Below are 19,232 nucleotides of genomic sequence, written 5' to 3'. Positions count from 1 at the left end.
TTGATTTATTTAAAATAATGGAATCCAGCAGTGCAATTTTGCTGACATCTAGAATACTCCTACAAATAATGCCAACTCATGGGTCTTTAAATACAAGCTTTTAATGGCATGCATTCATAGTGTAGATTTCCTTTATCATCATCACAGGAGGCCACTAATTCACCTTGGATCAATACTATGGACATATTACTTTAAAATATTTTACTTTAAATATTTTTCAAGATTGATTAAAATGAGTTAAATCTTTTTATAAAAGAGAACAATGTAGACAAATGAGAATGACATCTTTGCTTATAGAATATTTCTGTGCTCTATGGTATCACAGGTGTTAAGTTAAAATAGTTCATCAAAACATTGCCATAAAGAAGGACAATGGGATTATGATGAAGACTTAATTGTTCATGTTATTATACATCTTTGTTTTCCTAGAACACCCACTTCACAAATTTCTACATATTTTTAAGATTCATTTTATACATTATTAACACTAAGATTTTTCTGATTAAATTAAGTGAATTGTTCTAGTACCCTTCAAGTCACCCTTGATTTTCTAGATAACTGTTGAATGAAAGCGAACATGACTTAATAAGAGAGATAAATAGAATGACATTTATGTTATCTACAAGTGCCTTGTTATTGTATGTGAAGTCTCCAAGGAAGACAATGGATTTTTAAAAGAAGATGACTGAATGACCTAAACTGCAAATATCCTATATATACACTGAGACAGCAAATTAACGTAAGTGATCTCTCTCTGAAATACCTTCTCAGACTAAGCATCTAGTCTCAGACCCTTTACATTTTTTTTATCTTTCTATCTTCACACATATGATAATGTATTATCATTCTTTTCTAATTTTCTCCTGTATTTAAATAAAAAACATTAAATAATTAAATGCTTCAAATTTATGGTTATATATTTTAGCTCCAACATATCTCTTAATATTTGACATCCACAATAAATAAAATAAATGAAATAATAAATTAACCCATTTTTACCAGTTAATAATCTCTTTGGAAAGCTACTACATTCTGGGCTTTCTTATGAGACTTCCAACCTGAAAAGATGAGAAATCAAAATTCAGAGTAATTTGGTGAAAACACCAAATATGGTGAATATGGGAAACAATAAGAATTCTCATTATATTCTTGTTGGTATGCAAAATGGGTAGCCATTGCAGGACAATCCAAAGTGTCTTTTTAAAAAAATGAAACATTCTCATACTCTATGATTAATGTATCAATCAGTTTCATTGGTATTTACCAAAAGGAATTTAAAACTTACATCAACACAAAAACAGACTTGGATGTTGAAAGCAGTTTTATTTGCCAAAACATGAAAGTATTCCAGGTGTTCTTCAGTTGGGTGAGTGGTTAAATAAACAATGGTACATCCAAACAATGGAATATCATTTAGCACTAAAAAGAAACAAGATAGCAAGTCATTAAGAAAGTAGCAAAACTCGAAAGAATCTGATGATAGAATATATTATAATAGAATGTATTAGTGTTAATGTATCAGTTATGAAGATAGATACAATGTTATCATTAATATCATTTTTTGTGTGTGTGTTGTACTTTTGTAGTATGTTCCGAATTGTAGGAAATACTAAAGTAATCACAAATGGTGGTTATGTTAGCAATTTATTCCCAAGTGGCTCAGGGGGCAAATGTTTCTTATACTAGAGGCTGGAACTTTTATAATATTAAGACTATTTACAAAACATCAAAATTGTATAAATGAACAAAGAGAAAATGTGAAAAGCCTTAAGTGAATTTGGTTTCTCACCAGGAAAAGGATATAAGTTAATGCATAAACCATTAAAGTATTTAAGTTTGATGACAGTATAATAATTGTAATACTTTAAAGCACTGGCCCAGCAAAATACTGTCTGTATAAATTTCTAGGTCCATATATGGTGATACAATTTGTATCATAAAACTAATCCATCATTAATGTTATATTTAGATCCATCCAGTTAATATTGATCACTCGATTGTTTCAGTGCCTTTTAAATATCTGGCATTTAGACAGTTTGAGGACATTAAGATCTTTGAAATACTGGTTCACACTTGTACTTCCAATTTAGTGATACATGCAAAGAAAGTTTCAAATATTGTATGAATTTGCTCACATATCTATGTGACAAACATTTTCTTTTAATAAAGTTTCCACATCACACATTCAGTGGGTAAAAATTTAAATGTCAATGGTCTCACAGATACAATGTTATCATTAATATCAATTTTTTTCTGCTTAAAACTTCTGTGCATTCCTGTGATGTTTCCAAAAGTAGATGTTTTCTTGGCTTATTAGTAGATTTTAAGGCAGAAGTTCTAGTGGGTCAAGACACAAATTCTGTAGCAATCAGAAAGAAAAATAATTATATTCTTCATTTCAACATTTCATAGTTAACTAAGCAAGAATCAGTAAACAAAAAGTTAATTATCCATGTTAATAAGAGTGAAAACCATGTGTGCATGACTACAAGGTAACTCTGAAATACAATTTTCTCAGCGTTGCATTCTGAATTATCAATGTGGCTAAGGATCAGAACTTCAGGTTTTCCACCCTGCATTCAGGAATTCAACAGCCTTAAATGTTAAAGAATTTGGCAATCTCTGAGTGACAAAATGAAGGTGATCCAATCAGATCCCCTAAGTTAAAAAAAACAAGGACAGAATATTTCCTTGCAGAGTCATGGGTGCTATGAGAGGTATAAAACAAGGGTACTATTGGGACAGAGAAATGACTTCTGTCCCCATTTTAGGTCAATGGCATAGATTTTGGGGTTGAGGTGACACGTGAAGAATAAAAAGGAAGTATGAGAGTAGAGGTCCCTGCAAAGAGTGAGAGGTGAGGAATACAAGTATCACAGCGTGACTTGAAGCTAGAGCAGAGGGGCAGAGTAGGGTGTGTGCAAGAGATAAGCTGAAGGACCTGATGAGAATTCAATTGGTTTTGATATCTGAAATCCTTGCTAGGAAACTGGAACTTTTGTTGAGAGCAAAACCAATGACAAAGTCAATGTCAGGGTATTTGAAATGCTTGACCAAGTGTTCCCAGATGAGTTTGGGCTTTTGGCCCTACACCAGATAGAAGCGGGTGATGCCTTTGTTTTCATAGTGGTGGCAGAAGTGAAAAAAAAAGTCAATCTAGAAAAAGGTATGTACAGACAGTCTGAGCCTTTACAGGCCATGAATGTGAGTAAATGATAAATGAGTTTATTCTTCATTGGGATTTTTTTTAAAATTTTCATTTGATGTTTGCAAAAAAAAAAAAACGATTTAATTCACATAGAAATCTATTCACCAATCCAAGGAAAGCCATGCCAACTGCTATTTTTTTTTTTTTTTCAGAAATCAATTAATGATTCCAAATTCAGCTAAAGAAGGTGTGTTGCCAAAGTCTCTGGCCAACTTCTCATTCATCTGAAATAAGGCAATTATTATTTATATTTTCAAACAAGAGAGATTATAATAGAAATGATATATTACTTAGAAAATGTAGCTTTTAAAATAAAACTAGAACTAGGGACTAGAACTAACTGAAGATGGCTTAAAATAATTACACAAACAAAATAAATTCCTACTTATTTTAAGTTTAGATAGAGAATATGGATGTACAATGTAGTTAAACTCTACAATCCACACTGATCTATTAAATATAAGTTATTTCATATGGTGCTGGCTTTAGCTTACTAACAGGCAACAATTCAAATCCTATTTTTAAATGGCAATACAGTGTGATTCTTAGCAAAACTCTGTCCTTTAGAAACTTCTAATAAAGTTTTTCACTTAAATGTTGTTTTCCTTAATATAAACTTTTCATTCTTTACTTTCAGAAAATTGAACATCTAACATCTTTTCAATGCTATTGTTTTTTTCTGCCCACTAAATTAAATACATATGTGAAGAAAGAGGTATTATCATAGCCTCATGTGAAAATTCTACTGGATAAATTTTCAAAATATTGTTATGTAGAATATGACTAAACATCTCTTCATTAACATGGATACACAAAGATTCCAGAAAATTCACTTAAGAGACAGAATAATGCTAGGTGCTATGCACATGCCTATAATCCCATTGACATGGGAAGCTGAAGTAAAAGGATGGCAAGTTTGAGGCGAGCCCAGAAAACCAAAATTATAAAGGAGTATGAATGTTTCTCAGGGATAGTGCATCCATGAGTTCCATCACTATAACCACACATACACACACACATACGGTATAAATATTACTTAGAGCCAATTTAAACTTGTGTTTCTTTCATTTGTGATTTTTTATATTTGTAAACAATATGTAGCTGTTTAACTGTAACAGATTTATTCTCACTATTTGGGACCAAAGTTTTTGAAACATTTTGCTAATTACACTTATGTGTTTACAAACATGTGGAAATGCTTCAAAGTGTACCCCATCTGGACTGTTCTTCATAAAAACCCTGTTTTCTTGCTGATTCCTGAAACAAGGTCAAAAAGAGAATACTGAACATACTAAGTACTTTGAGGTGATAAAAATCCTGTGATGTCCAAAGCCTTTAAACAGTTTAAATGTGAAGGCAAATTTCTTGGACTGACAGGCTTCCAAGGCTTGTCTTCTCTTTTTCAAAATGAAATGACGTGAATACTATCTTTGGGGGCATTATAATCACAGATATTAGTGGAATGTATAATGACATAGTCAACATGCAGATAAAATAATTTGATCAACCTTCTTCCTCGGTATCTTTCTTTTCCCTTTCCTCCCTTCCCCATTGAAGGCATTCTGCAGGGATGACAGAGACCCGACTTTGCATCTCAATAGAGCAATACTTTTTGTACTCCTGTTAACATTTGCATGCTTTGGCAAACTAATGCTCTGCAAGGATATCTAGGAAGTATTAGAGTAACTTTCAGGGATTCTTCAACCTATTTATAAGCACTAAAAAATAAACATGTCTTTCTCCCAGAAAAACTAATAGAAAATGTCCCCCCCCAAAAAAACCTATTCCTTTGTATTTCTTTGCATTGTGTCTCCACTTATGCATTCATTCATCAATGTCTTATTAAATGATACACTGCCTGATATATTCTTGCATGAATGAATGAGAGTAACTTATATTCATATCATCTTTAACAATTTACAGAATTAATTTTTTGTGGTATATAGTGTTTCAATTTCTTGGTTGAGAGTTTCTTCAATTTTGAGGCCTTTAATTTTTTCTTTTTTTCAGAAAAAAATATGCATGTAAGCTAACAAGCTGATGGACAAAAAACATCAGCTAGCTAGGACCTTATAATTATTTAATTTGTTCCCTTTTTCAGCACATTTGACTACATTTTTTATTTTTATAAATTTGCTCTTCTCTTGATTTCACTTGAATGCAAAGACAAAAGAAAACCTCAGAGTGAGGCCTGATTTAACACAGGCCTGCACTCTTTTTCTGTGAGTTAAGTAGATCATGAAAACTCCATCAAAGCTCTAAACCAATATTTATTTAGTTAAACATTTAATTCAATCAAAAAGTCTACTTCAAGTTCATGATGAAAGGACAGTTAAAAATACCATTTCAGCTGAATAAAGTTAACAAGTGTCTCTTAAAAATAAGAACTCCAGAGAATTTATGAAAATTGAAAAATCTATTTGCAATTCTTTAGAGTTATAGATTATTGTGACCTTCACTTAACATTCATAAGCAAAATAAACAACTCAGTATTTCAACAAAGTTAAAACAAGACAAAGCAGAAATCTGAAACCCAAAAGATAAACGAAGCATAACTCACCTCAGCCAGATAGTCCTCAATGCTTTGACATGAAGGCCGTGGGTTGGAAGTAGCACCTGCTATGTTTTCTCTCTGGCTGATGTTAGACCATGACACAAAGAAAAGACCACTGACTCCAATTAAAATCCAATTAAAGCAAGCTTATTATTTTGACAGGCCTGGCTGCCTCTCCCAACAAAAAAAACCACAGGAATAAGACAGCACCGCATTTTTCTTGCAGCCAGCTTTATAGCCCCGAAAGTTACACAAGGGAGGGGGGCAGTTTACAGAAAACAAAACTCTGATGAGCACAACACAAAGGCTAGTTTATATTTTTGCTGGCCCTAACATCAGAACTTATGAAGGTCATTAGAGCCTCAGGGAGGATTGTTATCTGGTTAGGAAAGGCCAGGCATGGGTGAGTTCAAGGCACAGGCAGGCATTCCAAGAAAATTTGGAATTCACAGTAATTTATAGTAAAGCCAAAATTAGCTTTTTATGTCTTTATGGTGAGATGGCTCCCAAATTTAAGAGGGAATCAGACTGGTTTATTACTGACACATAGAAAACATGAAAAAAACAAACCACAACACTATAATAACAGAACCAATGGACAGTGAAATGTCTGTTGTGTATCCAATTGTCCCTTTTAAGTCTGACACAAGGACATCCTGGGACAGGCCCCCTACAGCGAGAGCAGGGTAAACAATCTCTCAGTTTTTTATTTTTTTTTCCACTGGAAATATGCTACTAACCTCCTGAAGGCCCTTACTAATTCTCTGAGGACTGCAAAAGGCACATATTTGGTATTTCATTTTTTTCTCCAATACCACTTGCATTAAAAAAAATGCATGGGAAGAAATAGAATTTCTTAGTGAAAAGAGTCTTAATATTGAAAATCCATCAAAATAGAGTAGGGAATACAATACATGTTTTAACTAGTTCTGAAGATGTATCTATATTTCTTGGGGCCTCCTAAGAAGCAAAAAATTCAAACAATACATGTGGAGAATAATGGCTGGCAGAGATGTATGCCTTAACTGATAACACTGCTGCTATCTTGAAAGGCTCTTCTCAAGAGTTTCTTGACTACACCATTAGAAATACTAGTATTTAAACAGAAACTATGTGAGATGATGGACACCTTAGTTTATTTGACAACAAAGACATTTCACTATGCTAAAGTATATTAAAGCATCATGTACTCCTTAAACATATACAACTAGAAAAGAAAAGTGAAGCTAAGCTAGAAATACTTGTATTATTAAGCCAATTGAAGAATTAAAGACAGTTTAAAGCAGTGCACTACCACCAAAGCCAAGATATAGCCCAGAGGGCTCACAACAGCCCACATGGGATCCAGGATTTCAGTAGGCCCTGCTCACCTCTGCCCTTGTGGGGGAGAGGAGGGCTGGGAATCACACACCTGTTCAGAGGCCAGTTGTGCTGTCTGCTACACCTGCCAGAGCATAGCCCTTGGCATAGGATCACCCCTTCCTAACAGCAGACTTCTGCAGGATGTCAAGCCCAGTAGCCCAGATTCATCCACTCCAACTTATGCAGGTCCCAGACCCAGGATGCAGTAGCATCCATTGAGGGACACCAGCAGGATCTGGAAGCCCAACGTCAAGGTGAGGTACAGACATCTCTACAGGTACTATAAGAATATAGGGAAGAAACTGTAATATCTCAGATCTACAATGCAAGAAAGGACGACACATAGACAACATAAAAAAAACAAGGGAGGAAAGTGCTCAAACCAGGACAGTATAATTACTGAACCTATGGACAGCAATGTTGATGAAATGTCAGAGAAGGAGTTCAGAAGATTCATAATTAAAATGATCTGTGAATTAAAGAATAATCTAAATAAGCAAATACAAGCAAAAACTGATCACTACAACAAAGAAATAAGAGAGCAAATACAGGTAGCAAAAGATTACTTCAAGAGAGAGATAGAATCCCTGAAAAAAAGTGGGGTCAAAAATACTTGAAATGAAGGATACGATCAATTAAATAAAAAACTCAATAGAAAGCATAACCAACAGACTAGATCACTTGAAAGAAAGAACATTAGATAATGAAGACAAAGTATACAATCTCAACAATAAAGTTGATCACACAGTGAACATAGTAAGAAAGCATCAACAGAACATCAAAGAATTATGGGAAAGCATAAAAAGACCAAATCTAAGAGTTATTAAGATAGAGGCAGGCACAGAGTTTCAAGCCAAAGGAATGTACAATCTCTTACATGAGATAATATCAGAAAATTTTCCAGGTATGAAGAATGAATTGGCTAACCAAATACAAGAGGCTTACAGGACACCAAATGCACAAAATTACAACAGATCTACACCAAGACACATTATAATGAAAGTACCTCACATACAATATAAAAATAGAATTTTTAAAAGCAGCAAGAGAGAGGAATCAGACACATATATGGGGAGACCAATTCATATCTCAGATTTTTCAATCCTCAAAGCCAGGAAATCATTGAACAACATATACCAAGCTCTGAAAGAAAATAGATGCCAACAAAGAATCTTATATCCCACAAAACTAAGGTTTATATTTGATGATGAAATATAAACCTTTCATGATAAACAAAAGTTAAAAGAATATATTACTAGAAATCCTGTACTACAAAATATCCTCAGCAAAATATTCTAAGAAGAGGAAATGAAAAAAAAAATGATGAAAATCAATACAGGAAGGAATTATACTAAAGGAAAATGTAGTCAGAGGAGAAACCAAGTCACATTAAATACCAAAAAAAAAATGGCTGGGAATACAAATCATGTCTCAATAATAACCCTGAATTTTAATGGCCTAAACTCACCAATCAAAAGACATACACTAGCATATTGAATTAAAAAAAAAATGGACCCAATAATATGCTGCCTCCAAGAAACACATCCCATAGAAAAGCCTCTCACAGGGGCTCTCATTCATAAATTTAAGCTTCATGGAGCATGTGACAGGATTTTACACAGTGGCTTGTTGCAACCCCAGCCCAGGACACCGGGAAATCAGAGTTGCTCTTTGCCGCGGAAGCCAGCCAACAGTGTGGAGCTGGGACCCACCACAGACGTGCAGAGTCTGAGGCCCACAGAGTTCTGGCAGCACTGAGATGCAGGCTTATAATTGATTCAGTGCTGGAGTGGGTCAGACTGAGACCTGTGCCACCACACGACACTGGACCCAGGACCGGAATTCTGGACATAGGGTAGGAACAGAACACCTCCACCTCACTGGACACCCTGGCATGGAAATGGGCCAGGGAAACATACCTCATCAACTTTTGGCAGGTGTAGCAGACAGCACAACTGGCCTCTGAATAGGTGTGTGATTCCCAGCCTGCCTCTCCCCAGCTGTGATAACTCAAAACCTTTCTCACCAGCTCTTGGTGGGCGTGAATATCACGCCAAGTGCAACTGAGAAGGGGCCTGATCTCCAACTCTCCCTCCCTCAGCTGTGATATACCAAAACCTTTCTCTCGCCAGCTCTCGGTGGGCGTGGCTAGCAGAGGAAATACAACAGAACAGGTTTCAGGTTTCCAACTCCTCCTCTCCACAGCTGTGATGACTTGGTGACTACCCAACACAGAGACAGCGCTCAGTTGATCAAGAGCACAGGGCAGCCAGGGCACCCACATGCAGAGTAAATCCAGGGCTGCAGACAAGAGATACTTCAATTGTGGCCTGGTGGGCAGGAGAGGGGAGGGGGATAGAGACCGGGAGCAACCCAAAGAGACCAGGATTAGAGAGGCACCAGGCAGGTAAGGGAGAGCCACCTCACATGGATTGCTTCCACCACCCTGAGGGCAGAGACTCAACCTGGATTGCACAATGCTGCCTACTGGAAGAGAAGAAAACAGAATTCTAAGAGTGCATTTGTTTTCTTTTACCTTCTTTCTTTTTTCCTTTTTTCTTCTCTCCTTTCCTCTCTCTTTTGTCATTCCTTTCTATCTCTCCCCTTTTTTCTTCTGCTTTTCTTTTTACTTTTCTTCCTCCTTCTCTTCCTCTCTCAACCTCCCAAGTGTTACTATTTCTACTACATGTAATTTACTAAATGCAAATAGGTGTTTGTTTCTATGCTTCTTATTGTTCTCCCATGTATTTAACTACGTAAAATGCCTCCTGTCTATTCTACTGCTAATACCCCCTTCATTAGTTTTCTCCTCCAAAGTAGCTAAGATATATTAACCCTATACCCTCACATCTTTCCCCCTTAAAAAGTCCTACACCCGACCCTGAGTTCTCTATATGCTACCAGAAATTGTATGCCTTTTATGAAGCTAATGAATATATTTTAAATTTTAATTGAATCCAACATCTCTAGACATAGGGACTAACTATAAATATATTAATAACAAAAACTAGCTCATAAATGATGTATAGTTGATATTGGGAATTGTTTACATTGTCTCCCATCACAAAGGAGAGATCAAAACTATACAAGAGCAATAAAACCTATAGGGGAAAAAACAATAACCCAACAGTCACACAGAGCTGAAAAGAAATGTGAGGAACATGAAAAAACAAGAAAAGAAAGGACCACAAACAATGCAAGACAATTCAACATTAGAGAGATGACATCTACAACAGAAAGAATGTCAGATAAAGATTTCATGATATACATGGGTCAGATGATCTAGAGTCTCAAGGAAGACATTAGAAAGGAAATGCAGACAAAGAAAGATCACTTTGACAATGAATTACATAAACAAATCCAAGAAGCAAAAGATCAACTCTACAGGGAGATAGAGGTTAAACAAAACAAACAAACAAACAACAACAACAAAAAAAAAAAACAGAAATCCTGGAAATGGAGGAAATAATAAACCAAATTAAAAACTCAAATGAGAGTATCACCAGCAGGATAGAACACTTAGAAGACAGAACATCAGACAACAAAGACAAAGTATATCATCTTGAAAAGAGTGTAGAAAGATCAGAGAGATTGTTAAGAAACCACGAGCAGAACATCCAAGAAATTTGGGATAGCAAAAAAAGACCAAACTTAAAAGTTATTGGGATAGAGGAAGGTATAGAGGTCCAAACCAAAGGAATGAGCAATGAAATAATTTTAGAAAACTTTGCAGACATTAAGAGTGAAATGGAAATCCAAAACCTAGACTCCTACAGGACGCCGAATTTTCAAAACCACAAGAGATCCACACAAAGACACATTATAATGAAAATGCCCAACATACAGAACAAGGAGAGAATTTTAAAAGCCACAAGAGAAAGGAAACAGATTACATTTAGGGGTAAACCAATTAGGTTAACGGCTCTTCTTTCAACACAGACTCTGAAAGCTGAAAGATTCTGGAACAACATATTTCAAATGCTAAAAGATAATGGGTTCCAACCAAGAATCTTGTATCCAGCAAAATTAAGCTTCAAGTTTGAAGATGAAATAAAAACCTTCCATGTTAAACAAAATTTAAAAGAATTTGCAGCTAGAAAACTGGCACTTCAAAACATCCTTGGCAAAACATTACAGAAAGAGGAAATGAAAAATATGAAAATCAACAGTGGTAGTTAGTACACAAAAAGAAAAACTAATCAAAGAAGAAAAACAAATCAAGTTAAAAAACAAAAATAAACAAGCATGGCTGGAAGTACAAACCATATCTCAATAGTAACCCTAAATGTTAATGGCTTAAACTCACCAATCAAAAGACACAGGCTAGTAGACTGGATAAAAAAAATATCCAACAATATGCTGTCTATGGGATACTTATCTGATAGGAAAAGACCTATACAGACTGAAGGTGAAAGGTTGGGAAAAATCATACCATTCACATGGACCTTGGAAGCAAACAGGGGTGTCCATATTCATATCAAATAAAATAGACTTCAAGCCAAAGTTAATCAAAAGGGATAAAGAAGGACATTATATTCTGCTCAAGGGAACCATTCACCAACAAGACATAACAATCATTAATATATATGCCCCAAACAATGGTGCAGCTAGGTTCATCAAACAAACTCTTCTCAAGTTCAAGACTCAAATATACCACAACACAATAATCATGGGTGATTTTAACACACCTCTCTCACCATTGGACAGATCTTCCAAACAAAAGTTGAAAAAAGAAAATATAGAACTCAATAAAACAATTAATAGTTTAGACTTAATTGACATTCATCCCATGGAGTTCATTCCTTAAAAGAAGAAAAAGCTACAAATAAATGACCTCACACTACATCATAAAGCCCTAGGAAAAAAAGAACAAACCAGCAGCAAATGCAGGAGAAGGCAAGAAATAATTAAAATCAAGCTGAAATCAATGAAATTGAAACAAAACAAACAATTTAAAAAATGACAAAACTAAAAGTTTGTTCTTTGAAAAACTAAGTAAGATTGACAGACCCTTAGCCATGCTAACAAAGAGAAGAAGAGAGAGAACCCAAATTATTAGCATATGGAATGATAAAAGCAACATCACAACAGACACTACAGAAATACAGAAGATAATTAGAAATTATTTTGAAACCTTACACTCTAATAAAATAGAAGATAGTGAAGGCATTGATAAATTCCTTAAGTCATATGATCTGCCCAACTGATTCAGGAAGATATACACAACTTAAACAGACCAATATCAAGTGAGGAAATAGAAGAAGCCATCAAAAGACTACCAACCAAGAAAAGCCCAGGACTAGATATTCAGATATACAGCTGAGTTTTACGTTATACAAGATATTTAAAGAAGAACTAATTCCAATACTCTTCAATTTTTTTCAGGAAATAAAAAAAGGAGTATTTCCAAATTAATTCTATGAGGCCACTATCACCCTGATTCCAAAACCAGACAAAGACACCTCAAATAAAGAAAACTTCAGACCAATATCTCTAATGACTATAGATGCAAAAATCCTCAATAAAAATCTGGCAAATTGGAATCAAAAACATATCAAAAAGATCATTCACAATTATCAAGTGGGATTCATCCCAGGGATGCAAGGTTTGTTCAACATATGGCAATCAACAAATGTATTTCATCACATCAATAGACTTAAAGATAAGAACCATGTGATCATTTCTATAGATGCTGAAAAAGCATTTGACAAAGTACAGCATCCCTTTATGTTCAAAACACTAGAAAAACTAGGGATAACAGGAACTAACCTCAACATTGCAAAAGCTATCTACGCTAAGCCTCAGGCCAGCATCATTCTAAATGGAGAAAAACTGAAGGCATTCCCTCTAAAATCAGGAATAAGACAGGGATGCCCTCTCTCACCACTTCTATTCAACATAGTTCTTGAAACACTGGCCAACAATTAGACAGATGAAAGAAATTAAAGGAATAACTATAGGAAAATAAGAACTTAAACTAGCACTATTTGCTGACAATATGATTCTATACTTAATAGACCCAAAAAACTCCACTAGATAACTTCTAGAACTAGTAAGTTAATTCAGCAAAGTAGGAGGATATAAAATCAACACCCATAAATCAACGCCATTTCTGTCTATCAGTGACAAATCCTCTGAAAAGACAATAGGGAAAACAACCCCATTCACTAAATCCTCAAAAAAAAAAATACTTGGGAATCAACATATCAAAAGAGGTGAAAGATCTATACAATGAAAACTATAGAACCCTAAAGAGAGACATTGAAGAAGACCATAGAAGATGGAAAGATCTACCTTGATCATGGATAGGCAGAATTAATATTATCAAAATGACCATACTACCAAAAACACTCTACTCTCACCATGCACCAAAGTTAACTCAAAATGAATCAAGGGTCTAGGAATTAAACCAGAGACTCTGCGTCTAAGAGAAGAAAAAGTAGGACCTTATCTTCATCATGTGGGGCTAGGCTACAACTTCCTTAATAAAACACCTATAGCATAAGAATTAAAACCAGGAATCAACAAATGTGATGATCTCAAACTAAAAAGTTTTTTTTCTCAGCAAGGGAAATAATATGTGAGGTGAATAGGAAGCCTCCATCCTGGGAACAAATTTTTACCCCTCACACATCAGATAGAGTGCTAATCTGTGATATATAAAGAACTCAACAAGATAAGCACCAAAAAAGCCAAATAATCCAATCAATAAATGGGCCAAGGTCCTGAACAGATACTTTTCAGAAGAGGATATACAATCAGTCAACAAATACATGAAAAAATGCTCATCATCTCTAGCAATCAGAGAAATTCAAATTAAACTACTCTAAGACACCATCTCACTCCAGTAAGAATGGCAGCCATTATGAAGTCAAACAACAATAAGTGTTGGTAAGGATGTGGGGAAAAGGGTACACTTCTACATTGCTGGTGGGACTGCAAATTGATGCAGCCAATTTGGAAATAAGTATGGAGATTCCTTGGAAAGCGGGGACTGGAACCACCATTTGACCCAGCTATTCCTCTTCTCGGACTATACCCAAAAGACCTAAAAACAGCAAACTACAGGGACACAGCCACATCAATGTTTATAGCAGCACAATTCACAATAGCTAAACTGTGGAGCCAACCTAGATGTTCTTCAATGGATGAATTAATTAAAAAATTGTGGCATTCATAGACAATGGAATATTACTCAGCACTAAAAAATAATAAGATCATGGCATTTGAATGGAAATGTATGGTATTAGAGCATATTATGCTAAGTGAAGTTAGCCAATCCCAAAAAACAAATGCCAAATGTCTACTCTGATATGAGAGGGGTGACTCAAAATGGGGTACATAGGAATAACATGGGAAGAAGATTACCTGTAGATAGGGAAGAGGGGTGAGATGGAAAGGGAGGGATAAGGGGAATTTCATGGATGATGGAAGGAGACCCTCATCGTACAAAATGCATGTATGAAGATGTGAATTTGGTGTCAACATGTCTTATATACAGAGATATGATAAACTGTGGTATAAAGGTGTATTAAATTTGTAATTCAATAATAATAATAGTAATAGTAATAATAATAATAGAGCTCATTTAAAAATTTTTAAAAAAGAATAAAAGCTTAAAAAAGTAAAAAATAAAAGAGAATAAGATCATGGCATTTGTAGGTAAATAGATGGAGTTATATAAGATAATGCTAAGTGAACTTAGCCAATCCCCCAAAACCAAATGTTGAATGTTTTCTTTGATATATGAAGGCTAATTCATAGTAGGATGGGACAGAGAGCATGGGATGAAGAGACAAACTCTAGATAGGGCAGAGGAGTTGGAGGGGAAGGAAGGGGGCTTAGGGTTAGAAATGATGGTGGAATGTGATAATCATTATTATCCAGAGTACATGTATGAAGACAAGAATTGATGTGAATATACTTTGTATACAACCAGATATAACAAATTGTGTTCTCTCTATATAAAAAGAATTGTAATGGATTCTGTTGTCACATATTAATAAAAAAATCACATAAAAGAAGACATTTTCAAGCATTTGCTCTTACCATCTACATATTCTAAGTATGACCTGGAGAAATCAAGCATTTGGCACTGAGAAATAATTCAGAGCAACAACCACTGGGGCAGAACAAGATAAAGCTGAGTTGGTGATTAAGAATTGAAGACAATCAGCTCTCAATTTTGTTATCAAGGAATCAGAGTTGTGACCTGCTCTGCTGTGTGACCAGCACCCTAGCTTCATACTAGAGGTTCCAAACCTAGAAGTTAACTAGTGAGATCAAAATAAAGACACTTAATATATAAAGAGATGGCCATTCCTGGCTCCTGCCTTGAGCCACCTGGTGGTAGCGAGGTTTACACAAGAGACCAGCAGCAAAGAGGCAGGAGCACGCCAGAGAGTGGGATTTTATTGGGAAACAAAAAAATTCAGGGGAAAATTCCATCCAATGAAGGTCGAGGAGGACAGCATTCCAAGGTCAGGGTCAGTGATTGGTTTCCAGGCCAATGGTCAGTCACACCCCCACACGGACAAGCCCTCACATCCAGAAAGGGTGGGGAAAGTTCTGACTCAGCTGGTCTGAGCGCCTCACACCCAGTCAGGGAGGTATCTCAGTCACGTGTGAGAATGGCTTCCCACAACCTGTCAATTCTGATTTTAATTGCCCCTAACACTGACCATAGAATTATTTTTAACCACATTGTAATATATACTTCCTTTCAGCCCTGTGATAATCTTTCCCTATATCAAAAGTAGACCTTATGTAGAGAGGAAACAATGCAAAGGTCAGTTTGTCTCTAGGTACCATCTAGGGTTGACATCAAGTGTCACAATGAAAAAATTGTTAATTTACCAAGTATCAGAATGTGCTAAGATGGGTAGTACTAGCAATACAGTACCCCTTAGGCTTTAAGTCGAACACTTTCAACCAATAATTAAATTTTTAATGATTCTATTGTAAACAAAACCCTGTAAGTAATTTGGTCACAGTATAACTGTCTGAATTATAAAGCTTCAGAAGTACTGAGGTGAAAGTCTTGTAGAAATAGAAAATAGAAAGAAGAGAAAGCCATACTAAAAAAATGTGAGGGATATAATCTTCCTGGATCAATATTTCAAAAGTAAGTACTGTCTGATTAGATTTTGCCTACTACTACTCTCATACACCTTTCTCAGTAAAAGTTTTGCATTTGAGACAAATTAATGAAATTAAGGTATTTTCTATTAGTGTACATTTGGACATACTTCTGGATTTTGTATTTTTTACATGGAGTTTATTGTATTCTTACCTTTGTATTTCATCAGAAATTTTATTTTTAATTTCATACACTTGAGATTCTAGCTTGCCAATTCTGAATTGCATCAACTCCATTAATGAAATCTTATAATATTCATTCATCTTCTCTAAAATTTTCACAGCTGTATAAAATGTCTAAAGAAAATTGAAAGGACATTTTTTAAGAAAATATTTTTATAGTAGATGAAAATAACACCTTTATTTAAATTTTATGTGGTGCTGAGAATTGAACCCAGTGTCTCATATGTGCATTGTAAGTACTCTACCAACTGAGCTATAACTCAAGCCCGAAATGACATATTTTTAAAATAACCATTACCCAAAAAATTATTTGCATATTTTATTGCTTTAGTTAGAATTAATTATTCAGAGAGCAATTTTTAAACAGGTGGGCAAAAGATGCTGGAGTTTTTTCATCAAAGTAAATTGCCTTTTTTTTCTTTTCTATTCTTTGGCATTGAAACACAAGGCCTTGAAAAGGCTACAGAATACACAAACTATCTACCACTGAAATAAGACCTCAGCCATGAATCATTCTCATAATAGTATCAGTAATGTGAAAAGTAAAACAAAAAATTGTAAAATCATTTCAAAATAAAAAAAATCATTTAACAATTCAAAAGGATGATATACTTTGACTTCACAGTTTTTTTCCTGCTTTCATTGTCTTATTAATACAACTATACTTAAATATTGAATGGGTCTCAAAGTCATTTTTTGAGAGATGAAGTCAGTTTTTACAATGATGGAAAATGAAATATTTAAAAATTCCATCTTGCTCTGCAAAATCTACAAAAAAAGTTTCCTCAAGGAATGTAGATGACCCACATAAAATGCAAATATCCAAAATAAAATTTTCAGTGAAATGAATGAAAGCATATTATAGATAAAAAAAAAATAACCTCTGAAAACAGAGATGCTTGTTTTTGGTTTTCCTTTAAAATCTCTCTTGTTCTTTGTCCAATCTCCCATCCATGAGGCTCTCCTTGACCATTTTTAATTTTATTGTCTTGCACATATATTTTGAGATTTTCTACATCTTCTTCCAATTTCTTTTGATTGCTCTGTAGTTTTTCACATGTATTTTGAAGGTTTTTCAAAGCAAGTGTAAATTTTCCATCCAACTGTAAATATTTTAAATATGTAGCTTCTATGTTTGTATTGACAATGTCGGCCTGCATGAATAAAACAACAGTGTTTCATAATTTAAAAAAAGCATGTTGATATTATTTGAGCACAAATTTATCCAAAACCACAAAAATCTCTCGACACATGTGAGGATTGATGCACAATTCTCATGTACAAATCTCAGCATTCCTGAGGGTAGTCAAATAGTTTGTTTTTTTTTAACCACTGATTAAACCCAGGAGTGCTTCACCACTGAGCTGTATCCCCACTTAATTTTGAGACAGGGACTTGCTAAGTTGCTTAAGACCTCACTAGGTTGCTAAGACTGGCCTTGAACTTCTGATCTTCTGGCCTTAGTCTTCCAAGTCACTGGATTACAAGTGAGAAAAGATGCATGATATTATAAAAAAATATAAAAATGAAATTCAGAATTTATGAACAAATGCACTAAAAAGGCAATTAAATTATAATAAAACTAATTATACTAAAAATCCAAAAAACTGTCCACGGAAATTTGTATGCTAATATATTTTACATTATTGAAGCAGATGCAAATCAATGGTTGACAAATACAATTAATACATACTTTACAATTGATTTGATCTAGTTTCTTCTTCAAACCCTGTACCTCATCTTCTACTTTAAGGTGATTACTGGATGAATGTTCTAGTGAAGCCTCTGACATTGGTTGCTCTGTCAGATTACCAGCCAGTTCTTGTGGAAGTTGTCTCAAAACTACCTGAGGAGATATGTCTATTAAAGATTTTGTAAATCATTTCACATTTTGTTAATCAATTTAAAACTGAAAGGGACTTTGAGAAACATTATCATTAATTCATCTATTTTCCTCCTGTGTATAAAATTCTATTTATTTCTGAATTCCAACAAGGATATAGAAGGTGCTTTCTCCCTGCCTTGTTACTGTCATGGTGCTTAGACAACAGATTCAGCCCTCTGTCCACTTCTCACTTGATGAAAGGCTTCACAACCTACTGAATTCTCAAACAGAAATGGTTATGCAGGTCTTACTAGGAGTAGTGAGTGCTATACAGAAGTCTACTTAAAAACTGAGTTCTAAACATATTCAATCCTATACACAAATCCTATAGACTACCACTTCCTAAAAATGTGAGGCCCCAAGCAACCTGACCTTTACCTTCCTCTCTCTCTTCAACTCTTTCAACCCTCCCCTCTTCTCACCCTATTGTAACTGCACAAAACTCTACTTGCATTTGTTGAAAATGGGAATTCATTGCCTAATTAATGAGTCTGGGAGCTACAATTATCTTTGTACTAGAATAGTTCATATCTGTTATATGACAGCAATTGAACTTTGAAATGAAAAGTATTAGCAAGTTATCTGAATATAGGCAATAAATTCCAGATACAACAGGAAAATTAAATCAACATGGGTTTTGCTACAATGCATTGCATTTGTCCCAAATTAATATTTAATGACAGCAGATCCTTTTATAGTGTTGGAAGGAGATGAGGATAAAAATATTGATCCAGTTATTTTCAGAATTAAGTCAAATTTATGTGAATAAAATCAAATTACCAATTAGAAATGTATAAAATGCTAGTGCAGGAAGTCTATTAAAAACTATGTCATCTACATTTCACTTCAGCTGGGATATTTGGAATGGGTTTTCAAAGTAACCCACTGAATTTAAACTAGAT

The 19,232-nt window shown here is 34.7% G+C and overlaps 1 protein-coding gene across 3 annotated transcripts in view; it reads right to left on the bottom strand.

The window, feature by feature from the left end:
• Positions 1-1,303: 1,303 nt before the first annotated feature.
• LOC120888413 (ankyrin repeat domain-containing protein 26-like) overlaps positions 1,304-19,232 on the bottom strand; it is a 64,423-nt gene continuing 46,494 nt past the window's right edge. For 2 of the 3 annotated variants that reach the window (XM_040281357.2, XM_040281359.2), the window contains exons 14-18: positions 18,139-18,291; positions 17,327-17,599; positions 16,417-16,559; positions 5,769-5,844; positions 1,304-2,359 (exon numbers count right to left, since the gene is read on the bottom strand). In XM_040281357.2, the coding sequence (XP_040137291.1) occupies positions 2,324-2,359; positions 5,769-5,844; positions 16,417-16,559; positions 17,327-17,599; positions 18,139-18,291 (681 nt within the window). In that variant the 3' untranslated portion in view covers positions 1,304-2,323. The remainder of the gene's footprint in view (positions 2,360-5,768; positions 5,845-16,416; positions 16,560-17,326; positions 17,600-18,138; positions 18,292-19,232) is intronic. The other variant, XM_040281360.2, reaches the window with a different exon arrangement.

Source organism: Ictidomys tridecemlineatus, chromosome 6, assembly GCF_052094955.1.
Source record: "Ictidomys tridecemlineatus isolate mIctTri1 chromosome 6, mIctTri1.hap1, whole genome shotgun sequence".
NCBI classification, from domain to species: domain Eukaryota; kingdom Metazoa; phylum Chordata; class Mammalia; order Rodentia; family Sciuridae; genus Ictidomys; species Ictidomys tridecemlineatus.
The sequence above is the reverse complement of the archived record's forward strand: the minus strand, read 5'-3'. Positions and strand labels throughout refer to the sequence as shown.